Below are 12674 nucleotides of genomic sequence, written 5' to 3'. Positions count from 1 at the left end.
ATGAGGATTCTCTCTCCCTCTGCCCCACCCCCACTGGCACGCGCACACGCGCGCTCTCCAATCATCTGGTATGGTGCCAGAGAACAGGAGCAGTGAAGGGCTTGCCCAGCATCACACAGCAAGTTAGTGTTACAGCTGGCGCTGGAATCCGGGGCTCCTGAGCTCCAGCCGGGCCCGTCAGTGCCAGAACCGTTCCGACTGAGCTCCCAGCTGAGAGTTAGGAGAGCTGCAACAGCCCAGAGGTGCAGAGCAGCGGAGGTGGTGACTGCCCGCAGCCTCCGGAGGCTCCGCCGTGCCCATGTGGCCGTTACCTGTTGCAGGCTTTGGCGCTGGGGACGGGGGCAGCTCAAAGAAAAGCGGTGGCTTCTTATACAGGTCAAAGTCCTGGTGGCGCCGGTCCCAGCTCCACCTGTCTCGGTCCAGCACGTTGGCGAACTGTGCATTTTCCCTCCACTCCTGCATGGAGAACACCACAGTAAGGAGGGAGGTCCCTGCGGATGCCCCCCCTCCCCCGGAGGCCCCACTCCACCCTGTGGACCTCGGTGCCTAGGGGCGGCAGCCTGAGGTGACTGTCGCTTTCAGGGCTTTTTTGAAGACCCGTCAGTTGGAATCCGTCGGCCGTGAGCCAGGCCTGGCGGGATTTCTTCAGGGCTTTCTTCTCCTCTTCCTCGGAGTCCTGAGGCTCCACCATGGCCGAGAGGTACTTCTGGCAGTACGTGAATCTCTTCCTCGGCTCCTGGAAACGAGGGGCAGACATGAGGATGGAAGGGTTCTCTTTGACAGAGCAGCCCTTCTCTAAAGCTAACGTGTTGGAAGCCTAAGCCTAAGCCAAGGCTTTCCCTTTGGGGTGACAGCAACGAAATGCTTTCTGGAGGTGAGGACCCTGCCGTTGTTCGCAGCCAGGTGCCTACGGGCCCGTGTTGAGGATCTGTTGGCTCGCCCTTGCATGTGGAGGGTTTCCATAGAGCGTGAGAACAGAACACCTCTCCCCCAGCACTGGCCCCTTGTCCTTCCTCGCGCTGGTTGGCTGTGCTGTGCACACCGGAGATCCCCGGCTGACCTCCCGGCAGCACGGTCAGGAGGAGGGAGCTCACCGGATGAGCCAGTTACTGTTCCATCTGGAGTATAAGCCCTGCCTGCCGGCCTCCCTCTCTGGGCCGCTCACTCACCTTGGCCATCTCTCGGTACAGCTCCTTCTTAGCCAGCTCTGTGGAATTCAGGGTCTGGGTGCTATAGTTATAAACAGCATCTTTGGCAGGGGCCGAGATTCTGATCACCTTCACCACAGACTTTGAAGGCTTCTTGCTAAGCTGGTAGGCTCCAGTAATATTTTTCTGAAGAAAGAGACCCGGGTCATGACACGCAGGCCCCTCGACCCCAGCTGCCAGCTTGCGGTGAGCAGGGTGATGTGTGGGACGTGGCCACAGTGCACCTGTCACGTCTCGGATTCTGGAGCTGCCGTTCTGTCACAGAACCCTACCCAAGGGCCGTCTGCTCCAACCCCTCACTGTCCCTGGTGGGAGTCAGGAGCAGAGAGGAGATTTGCCTAAGGCCAAAGTAACTGGAATACACGACACCCAGCCACAGGTAGAATTTGGGGCTCCGATGGTCAGAAGTGGGAGAAGCTTAAAGCTTTCATGGCGGAACGGGATATGATGGTATCAAGCAGCCAGGGCTGCCATCCCTGCCCGTGGTCACCTTTTTGTGCTGACTACATGGGGAGTGTCGCCGTCTCTCCAGAGCCCCCAAGATGCTCTGTCAGCTTCCTCTGTGAATGAAAGCTGCAGTGAGGGGAGAGGACAGGGGTGGCAGGGAAAGGTGGCTGGGAGCCCGAAAAGGAAGAGCTGCTCTCTAGGTACCGTGCCGCGTAGCTTGCTCGCCGCTTGCTTATTAACCTTCAGCAAAATCACCATCTTTTGCTTTGGAAAAACATTTTTTTTTTTAAGCTGAAGATGGTGACCTTGACTCCTTAACCACTTCTTTAGGCCAAGCCCCAGTGTCTTAACTCCGAATCTTTGAGGAGTTTCTGTAAAAGAATGCAAAATAATCAAGGGAGAGATTCAGTACGTCTGTGATTGACACAGGAGTGAAAAGTGAAGGCAGCAGGACCCCTGCAGCTTGGAGCAGCAGGGACTGGAGGCAAAGGCAGGCCACGGGTCATCGGATGAGGGACAACACTCCTGCCTTCGAGCACCTCCAAGATGACTCTGCCAGAGGGGCCATCTCAGCTGGGGCCCCGTGATGGCATACACACAGCTTCGGTCAGAGCATTGGGTATTTTGTCCAGTTTTTCTGGTGGTTCCTAGTGGGAGGGTTGGTGTGAATGAGTCCGTCTCCCTTCATAAAAGTGCAAGTCCCCTGCTCCTTCCAAATCTTAGGTTCTGACCTAGGGAGACAGGTTTCTTCTTTCATGATACTTCTTCCTTAGAGTTTAAAATGGAAGTTCTGACCCACCCACCTGGCAAGGTGAGAACAGTGGTCAACAGCTGTTCTGGACACCTGGGCTTCCCTGCCCCTGGGGCTGAAGGCTGCAGGGAACTTGGGGCGCGCAGCCAAAATAACTAGGTGGCCGAGAAGTAGAACCAGCAGAAAAGACCACAGACACCAGCTGAACTGAAGCCAAGCCACGGGAAGAGATGGCGAGAAATTTAAAGCAAAGGTCATAATCATCCTTAAAAGCAGATTGAAGAAATGCGAATATTGGAAGTAAAACATTTAGAATTGAAATAAGGGGCACAGGCAAGACACCTGCAGAGGTGGGGCAGCTGCAGGACGAATGAGTGAGCCGGGACCAGCTTGAGATAGAATCAGAAAGCCTGAGTTTAGAGACTGGGAACCGAAGGGGAAACATGCAAATACCAGAAGTCCCAAAAGACAGGGGAAAGCAGGAATGGGAAATTTTAAGAAAGAAGGAACCTCAGAATAGATAAGGAAAATTCCAAGCCTGGTGCGCTGTCAGTCACATGTAAGACCACAAAGGCAAAGACAAATTCTGAAAACTGCTGGAGAAAGAGCAGGCCACTGCGAGGGCCAAGCACCGGGCTGGCGGCCAGGTCCCCAGCAGCAGTTCTGTGCACGGGGTGCAGAACTCGTACCCCCAGGCAGAACGGCCGTTCCGTCGATGGCAGTGTGTCAGGTGTGCAAGGCTTGGGAAGTTTACACAGAGACTTGCCTTTGAAAATACACTCAGAAAAAATCCAGAAGAGAGGAGGAAAACCCAGGAGTATTTGGACAAAGGTGGCAAGTGATGGCGTCCAGTATCCTAGTAGTTTTCTTGTCTACAAAAGACCAAGGAAAGTATAATAACCTAGAACTGAAATTCTGGAGACTGAACATATCAAAGGGATGGTAGGGTGTGAGTAGGGGAAGATAAAAAGGGGTACAAGGGTGCTATTTGTCTTACAAAGGAAATTTAATATAAAAAGTCTCAGAATTCAGTAGGAATATATAAAAACGAATGTGGTCTTCAGGACAACCGCCTTAGAAGCAAAGAACGTAAACTTTTAAATCAGGAAGAAACCTGGTCTGTCATAAGAATAGGAGGAATTTAAAAGAAAACGAGGAGGTCCCTCAAAAGCCTAACCTAACAATATTCTCAGTAAACAGTTGTTTGCCAATTAATTAATCTCAGATTTTCTTTTTAAAGCTAACAATATGCTGTCTACAAAACTGCTTTAGGGGCGCCTGGCAGGCTCAGTCGGTAGAACAGGCGACCCTTGATCTCAGGGTCGTGAGTTCAAGCCACGCATCGGGTGTAGAGGTTACTTACAAAATAAATCTTTTAAAAACTGCTGTAGGCAGAAAGATAACAGGGTTGGAATTAAAGAGAGGAAGAACACAAACTAGGCAAAAAGGAATCACAAAGCCAAGACAAAATTAATATCAGACCGCATAATTCAAGATAAAAATCTATCAAGAGGCCCAAGTAGACATTGTATATTGAGGGAAAGAGGAAGAAGGTAAAAGTATCATGAACATCTGTGCACCCAACACTGTGGTCTCAACACATTAACTGCCAGCACTGCAGACAGACTGCGGCTGCTTGACATCACTGGAGAGCAAGCAACGCACTCAGGGTTGGAGGGGCCAAGAACCTGGAGAGAAGAAGTACATTGAATCCTTTTTTCCTCCCTTACAGGTGTGCCCCAAGGTATTTGCTGATTCCTAAATTGCACATGAATGAGGGGAATGAAGCGGAGAAGAACCCAAGCAGAAAAGGCAGCTCAGCAGTTCCGACCTCAAGCAGATATTTTAGAAAATGTCGCCACGCCAGGGAAACAAACACTGGATTTCAGCGTGTGCCGAGGAGGAAGGCACGCGGTTGCACCCTACGCTTGCGGTTCAGAATTCAGAAAATCTATGCTTCAGAAATATGGGCAAAGAAGGGATAAACCTGTTGAAGAGAACTTGTCCTTTATTTGCCTGCTAGAAGAAAACTAAATCCTCTCTGGAGGAAGGTATCGTCAAGAGCCTCTACGATTTTTCCCACGCAGTGTTCACCATTTAATGGAAACACCTGAGGCAAACTACTGATTCAGTACAATCTCTATCCGAATGCCAACGGCATTTTCCCAGAAATAGAACAATTCTGAAATTTTTATGGAACCACAAAAAGACCCTGAATAGCCAAAGCAATCTTGAGAAAGAACAAAACTGGAGGCATCATTTCATGATTCAGCTAAATTACAAAGCTATAATAATCAAAACAGTGCAGTATTGCCATAAAAACAGACACCGAGGTCTATGGAAGAGAATAGAGAGCCCAGAAATAAACCCATATATATACAATTTATAACAAAGGAGCCAATGATATACAGTGGAGAAAGGACAGTCTTTTCAATAAATGGTGCTGGGAAAATAGGATAGTCACATACCAGAAAGATGAAATTGGGCCATTATCTTATGCCATACACAAAAATCAACTCAAAATGTATTAAAGACTTGAACCTGAGACCTGAAACCAAAGGTTCCTAGAAGAAAACGACAGGTAGTTAGCTCCTTAGCTCCTTGACATCAGTCTTAGCAGTGATTTTTTTTTTTGGATTTGACAACAAAAGCAAAAATAAAGAAGTGGTACTACATCGAACTAAAAAAGTTCTGCGCAGCAAAGGAAACCATTAAAAAATGAAAAGGCAACTCACTGAATGGGAGAAGGCATTTACGGGTGATAGAACTGATAAGGGGTTAATATCCAAAACAAAGAACCCCTATAAATAACAAAAACCAAAAAACAAAACACGCCTGATTTAAAAATGGGCAGAGGGGGGCTCCTGGGTGGCACAGCGGTTAAGCGTCTGCCTTCGGCTCAGGGCGTGATCCTGGCGTTCTGGGATCGAGCCCCACATCAGGCTCCTCCGCTATGAGCCTGCTTCTTCCTCTCCCACTCCCCCTGCTTGTGTTCCCTCTCTCGCTGGCTGTCTCTATCTCTGTTGAATAAATAAATAAAATCTTTAAAAAAAAATAAATAAAAATGGGCAGAGGATCGAATAGACATTTTTCCAGAGAAGATATACAAATGGCCAACCGGTCAGTGAAAAAGCGCTCAACCTCACTAATCATCAGGGAAATGGAAATCAGAACCGCAGAGATTCCGCTTGGAATGACTGTTACTGAAAAGACAAGTAACAGGTGTTGACAAGCGTGTGGAGAAAATGGAACCCATGTGCACTCTTGGTAGGGATGTAAATTGGTGCAGCCACTATGGAAATAGTATGAAGCATCCTCAAAAAATTAAAAATAGAAGCACCATGTGATTCAGCAATTCCACTTCCGGGTATTTATCTGAAGGAAACAAAAACACGAACTCAAAAAGATACATGTACCTGCCATGCTCACTGCAGCGTTATTTCCAACAGCCAGGATACGGAAGAAACCTAAGGGCTTATTGATGGGTGAAGGGACAAAGATGGTGTGTGTGTGTACGTGTGTGTGTGTACGTGTGTGTGTGTGTACGTGTGTGTACGTGTGTGTACGTGTGTGTGTACGCGCATGTGTCTACACAATGCAGGGTTACTCGGCCATAAAACAGAAGGAAATCTTGCCGTCTGTGACAATACAGATGGGCCTTGAGGGCATTATGCTAAATGAAATAAAACAGAAACACAAACACTGAGTGACCGCACTTGTGGAATCTAAGAAATACAAACTCATAGACGTACAACAGATTGGTGGTTGCTAGAGGTGGGGGGTGGCTGAAATGGATAAATGTGGTCAGAAGGTACAAGCTCCCAGTTATATAATAAGTCACAGGGATGTCACGTATAGCATGGTAACTATACTTAATAGTGCTGTATTCTATATGAGAAAGTAGATCTCAAGATAGGAGTTAATTAGGAAGAAGCATGGTACTTTCTGGGTTGATAGAATCATCTACAGCCTGATCTGTGTAAGAGTTTCACAGGTGTGTACATGGTAAAAATGAATGAGCCTGTATACCTAAGATATAAGTATTTTACTGTATTTAATGTATACATCTAGAAAGTACTACCAGAGACAAAAAGACCTATCTCATTTATAAAAGAAATCAACAGGATAAAGCAGTCCGAAATGTGTATATATTTAAAACATAAGCTTGAAAGATAATAAAGCAAAAACAGGAGAGGATAAAGAAATCCGCAATCACATTTGGAGATTTTAACAGACTTCCCCAGTAACTGAGAGAAGAGACGGGATGTAAAGATAAGGATATAGATTTGGGGGGCGGGGACAAAACCAAAGTTGATGTATTTGGAGCTCAACAACTACTGGATACATTTTTTTTTTCAAGTACTCTGGAACATTTTCCAGAACTAACCTATTTTGGACTGTAAATCAAATATCAACAAAGGATGGACACTATACAGAATATATTCTCTGATAATGCAGTCAAGGTAGACCTGAATAACAGAGGTAACAAAAATCCTAAAATATTTGGAAATTACACAATATACTATTAACTAACCCATGGATCAAAGAATAAAAATGGAAAATAGAAAATATTTTTAAATGACTCATCATGAAAATATGACTTATAAAAACGTGGGGGGTGCACTTCATAAGTTTTTAGCCAAAATGAATACATTATAATAAAATGGTTCATGTCTGAAAATTATCTGAATATCCATCTGAAGAAATTAGAAAAAGCAGAGCAAATTCAAGCTAACAAAAGTAGGAATAAGAGTAGAAATCAATGAAGTAGAAAATAAGCGTACAATATGGAAATAAAAAAAGCAACAGATTCTGATTCTTTGAAGCAAATAATGCATTTGTAAGTGCAATTTCAATAAAGATCTCAAATACCCGTAAACAAACTCATGTATAAATAGCAACTTGATCTGACCAAGTTGGCAGTATATATCATTGGGGAAGGGAGGCTTTTAAGCAAAGTGCTGGTACCGCTGATCATGTGAAGAAATGAAATTAGATTCCTACCTTCATACAAAAAATAAATTCCAGGGATGCCTAGGTGGCTCAGTCTGCTTTCGGCTAAAGTCATGATCTCAGGGTCCTGGGATCGAGCCCCACGTCAGGATCCCTGCTCACTGGAGAGCCTGCTTCTCCCTCCGTCCGTCCTACCCCCCCCCGACCCCCCACTCATCCTCTCTCTCTTGCTTGCTCTCACTCTGTCTCAAAATAAATAAATCTTTAAAGAAAAAAACACAATAGTTGTATGACTTTGGAGTAGGAAAAGATTTTAAATATGGCAAAAAATTAAAGTCATAAAAGAAATAGAAATTTTACAAATAACTTTTGTCCATTAAAAGACACCAGTAAGAGAGTGAAAAGAAGTGAAGCACCAAAAGAGGTTGGCAATGTTTATAGAATGCCATCGTTAGCACTGAGAACATTAAAATAAAACCACCTAAAGCTCAAAGGAACACATTCATAAAAGAAGAAATTACCAAATTTATGAAAATACGTTCAACTGCACTAGTAAACAATGAAATTCAAATTAAAAGCTTCATAGTTACTACTATGCATCAGAGACTAACAATAATTTAAGTCTGACTGTAAGAGACGTATGAAGATAGGAGAACAAAGTCATGTATCGTCGGCAGGTACATGATTGGTATAAACATTTTGGAAAATAAGTATTACCCAGGCAAGGGGAAGTACAACTTAGCAATTCCTTTTTTTTTTTTTTTTTTATTTATTCGACAGAGATAGAGACAGCCAGCGAGAGAGGGAACACAAGCAGGGGGAGTGGGAGAGGGAGAAGCAGGCTCATAGCGGAGGAGCCTGATGTGGGGCTCGATCCCACAACGCCGGGATCACGCCCTGAGCCGAAGGCAGACGCTTAACCGCTGTGCCACCCAGGCGCCCCAATTTAGCAATTCTAATCCTAAATATACATCTCAAAAAAATCTTGCTTATCTATGTTAAAAATACGTTTGCAATTACATTGTTTAAATACCAAAGCGTAAGAATACAAATGCCCATTAATAAACTGTGGTATATTCCTACACTTAAAAGACACAAACACGGTTGAATCCGATTAATAGCAAAAATTAAAATTGCATAAGATTATATACAGTATCATTCCATTTTATAGCATTCAAAGATATGCAAATCTAAAAAATGTTGATGAATATATATGCATGCAATGTCAACTAGACATTGCATGCAAAGGCATGCAATAAAAAAATAAAATTAGGAGCACACAAAAACACATACACATAGGCAGTAGGCCTTAATGGTAACTTCTGGGTAAGAGCAAAGAAATGGGAAACCGCACACAGAAAACTATGAAAGTATTGATAATGTTTGATTTCTTGAGCTGGATAATAAAGCTGGGTTTATTGGCTTTATTGCTTTTAACCGTACATACATAAAAGCTCGTATATGTATATTTAATAAAAGTTAACTTATTCATGAAAATAGAACAGGAATTCATGAGAATTTCTGTAAAGTAAAAACAGGACTGAGGCAATTTAAAATTACAAATTAACAAAGATGCCACAGGAAGATCAAATTAGAGAAGTGGAAGGTAGAGCAGAACTCAATGTAAGATACCAACAAGTACAAGTTAAGAGGGAAAATAAAAAGATATAAAATATATAAATATATAAAATATATAAAAATATATAAAAAAATAGAGGAGAGCTCTTTAAGTTTCGGTGAAAAACAAGCTCCCCCCTGGACACCTAGAGTGAACACTAAGGATTAAGAGCAAGTTTTAAAAGACTCCAGAGGAAGTGACAGTTTAGTTAAAAAGGAAAGAGGATCGGGGCACCTGGGTGGCACAGCGGTTAAGCGTCTGCCTTCGGCTCAGGGCGTGATCCTGGTGTTCTGGGATTGAGCCCCACATCAGGCTCCTCCGCTATGAGCCTGCTTCTTCCTCTCCCACTCCCCCTGCTTGTGTTCCCTCTCTCGCTGGCTGTCTCTATCTCTGTCAAATGAATAAATAAAATCTTAAAAAAAAATAAAAAAAGGAAAGAGGATCATCAGATGGGCACCAGTCTTACCCATAATTCTTGATTTTAGAAAGCGATGGATTTGGTGGGGGCTGTGGGGAGAGTTGTGTGCAGGGATTTGAAAGTATAATCTTAAAAACAGGTCAGCTGCTATTTATTCAAGAACAAAGACAGAATGATAACCACGGACCTACAAGCACCCTGAAAGTTTATTATCCACAAAAAGTTCCTGAAAGGAAAAAAAAAAAAATTGTAAAGCACGGCGCCTGGGTGGCTCAGTCGGTTAATTGTCTCCCTTCAACTCAGGTCATGATCCCAGGGTCCTGACTGGGTGCTGCTCTCCGATCAGTGGGGAGCCTGCTTCTTCTTCTCCCTCTGCCGCTCCCCCTACTTGTGCTCTCTCCCTCTCTCTCGCTTTCTCAAATAAAAATAAAATCTAAAAAAAAAAAAAATAGTAGAGCAAAGGATAACGCAGACACGACCCCCCAACCCACCCCCAAACACATGCATCATAGCAAACAGAAATAAGTAAAATTGTAGTTAGGAAGGAGGAAGATAGGACTTCTAGTATGGTGGAGTAAGGAGCTCAACCCCCTCCTCAAAAAACAAAGCTGGACAAAATTGTCAAAAGCAACCATTGGAAATTGTCCAAAGGCAGGCAAAAAACTTACAAGTGTTTACTCATAACAATGTGCCGAACTTCAGGAAAGGACAGTAGGAGTCCGCGTCATTCTTGCCACCCCGGGCGCTTACAGCAGCAGGTCTGCTGGAGTGTGCAAGTCGTGAAAATCAGCGGCTGCACTGATCGCTTGAATGCGGACTAACTTGACTTGAACTGCGGCTTGAAAAACCCTAAGTGCATGGCTGATGAGAAGCAACAACAGCAATCTCAGCAGCAAACAAACAGCAGGCCCGCTGCTCAGCTGGCCTGAGGCTGCAATCCTGTATGCACAAGGACAGGTGAGCTAGTTAATCAAAAGTTAGCAGGGAGATACGGGAAATGAGAGAGCCACAAAGGACCTTGACATGCTCTTCATACAGCCCTTGCTGCCTGCCTGCCTGCACATGCGGAGGAGACATGAGAGGGCCCAGTGAAAGGGCAAAGCCAGAGCAAACTCTGGATGCATGCCCCTGCCCACGCACAGATCCACTGATCTAACGTCTAACCATTCTACACAACGTCTAACCATTCACCAGCTGATCACTGATTGATGCAGACACGGGGTGACCCCAAGGAAGCCAGGCTTAAAAAAATAATAATTTAAAAACCAGCAAATAGGGGTGCCTGGGTGACCCAGTCAGTTCAGCGACAGACTCTTGATTTTGGTTCAGGTCATGATCTCAGGGTCATGAGATCGAGCCCCACAGTGTGGAGCCTGCTTACGATTCTCTCTCTCCTCTTCCCTTTGCCCCTCCCCCCCACACTCACGTGCACACACACTTTCTCTAAAAACAAAACAAAACAGGGATGCCTGGGTGGCTCGGTCAGTTAAGCCTCTGCCTTTGGCTCAGGTCACGATCCCAGGGTCCTGGGATCAAGTCCCCCATTGGGCTCCTTGAATAGAGGGGAGCCTGTTTCTCCCTCTGTCTGTGCTCCCCTTGCTTATGCTCACTCTCTCTCTCTCTGACAAATAAAATCTTTTAAAAACTAAAAATAAAAAAATAAAAACAAAACCAGCAAATATATCAGAGCTTGCTACAGACCACTGAGGAGACAGATTCCACAGATTTTGTGCAGGCAAATTATTAAATGACAGCCACCACCACCGCCGCCACCCTTAGGGAGAAAAAGCAGAATCCAAAGTTGCTGCAATACATTTTAGATGTCCAGTTCTCAACCAAAAATTAGGAAACATGCAAAGAAAATTTATTTCAGGAAAATAAAGCAGTCATTAGAAACTCTCCAGTGGATTCAGCTGGTTGACTTAACAAAGACCTCACTGCAGCCATTATAAAAACAAACAAACTAAAGAAAATTATTTCAGAAATGTAAGGAAGGTGTACAACGAGTCAAGAAATAGACAATCTGGGGCGCCTGGGTGGCGCAGTCGTTAAGAGTCTGCCTTCGGCTCAGGGCGTGATCCTGGCGATCTGGGATCGAGCCCCACGTCAGGCTCCTCCGCTATGAGCCTGCTTCTTCCTCTCCCACTCCCCCTGCCTGTGTTCCCTCTCTCGCTGGCTGTCTCTATCTCTGTCGAATAAATAAATAAATCTTAAAAAAAAAATAGACAATCTGAATAAAGAGATAATCTCAAAAACAGCTAAATGAAGGCTCTGAAGTTGTAAAGTACAGTAACTGAAAGAAAAATTCACTAGAGGGACAGAACAGATTGAAGCTGACAAAGAATCTGAACCTAAAGATAGAGATAATCTGGTCTGAGGAACGGAAACAAAGGATTTTTTTTTTTTTATATTAATAGTGCCTCAAGACCTGTAGGACATTGTTAAGTGACCCAACACACACATAATGGAAGTCTGAGAAGAGGGATGGGGAGAGAGGAAGGAGCAGAAAAAAGTATTGAGGAAATTAAGGCCTGAAACTTTAACCTGCTGATCTAGGGAAGCTCAATGAACCCCAAGTAGGGTAAATATAGAGAGATCCACACCTGTACATGTTAGAGTCAAACGGCTGAAAGAAAAAGACAATGAGAAAATCTTGGACACACCAAGAAAAAAAAATGACTCACCATGTATAAGGAAACAATATGATTAATGGGTTAATAACATCAGAAACAATAGAGACACAACGCAATATTTTCAAGGTGCTGAAAAAAAAAAAATTCTCAGTAAATACCAAGTATTCTATGTCCAGTAAAACCCATCTTTCAAAAGTGATAGTGAAATAAAAATATTCTCTGATAAAGGTAGAATTTGTTGGTAGTGACCTGCTTTATCATATATACTGAAGGAGGTCTTTTAAAGCTGAGAATAAATGACACCAGATGGTAACTAAAATCTACATTAAAAAAATAACTGGAAAAGATATGTACGTGGTAAATATAAAATATTATATAAATATATTTTTTCCTTCTCTCAACTTCTAATTTAAAAGACATGATTGCATAAAACAATAACACTATATTTGGGGACTGTTTTATATATATATGTATATATATACACACATATATACATACACACACATATATAGTAACATAACATGTATGTGTGTTTCATACATATATGTAATAACAGCATAAAGGAGGGGGAGGAAATGGAACTATATTACAGAAGTTTCTACATTTACCCTACTAAAGCTAGTAATAATCTAAAGTAGATTGTGAT

The 12674-nt window shown here is 43.7% G+C and overlaps 2 protein-coding genes across 2 annotated transcripts in view; one reads left to right on the top strand and one right to left on the bottom strand.

The window, feature by feature from the left end:
• ACAD9 (acyl-CoA dehydrogenase family member 9) overlaps positions 1-5170 on the top strand; it is a 45745-nt gene extending 40575 nt beyond the window's left edge. Inside the window, exon 19 of the mRNA XM_040628394.1 lies at positions 4139-5170. The gene's annotated coding sequence lies outside the window, so the exon portion shown is untranslated. The remainder of the gene's footprint in view (positions 1-4138) is intronic.
• The window catches only part of CFAP92 (cilia and flagella associated protein 92 (putative)), a 55964-nt gene that overhangs the window by 3510 nt on the left and 39780 nt on the right, over positions 1-12674 (bottom strand). Inside the window, exons 12-14 of the mRNA XM_040628392.1 lie at positions 1170-1334; positions 530-736; positions 312-456 (exon numbers count right to left, since the gene is read on the bottom strand). Coding sequence (XP_040484326.1) covers positions 312-456; positions 530-736; positions 1170-1334 — 517 coding nt within the window. The remainder of the gene's footprint in view (positions 1-311; positions 457-529; positions 737-1169; positions 1335-12674) is intronic.

This window comes from Ursus maritimus, unplaced genomic scaffold (assembly GCF_017311325.1).
Source record: "Ursus maritimus isolate PB19 unplaced genomic scaffold, ASM1731132v1 scaffold_14, whole genome shotgun sequence".
In the NCBI taxonomy this organism is placed as follows: Eukaryota; Metazoa; Chordata; class Mammalia; order Carnivora; family Ursidae; genus Ursus; species Ursus maritimus.
Note: the sequence above shows the minus strand (reverse complement) of the source record. Positions and strands in the feature narration are given on the sequence as shown.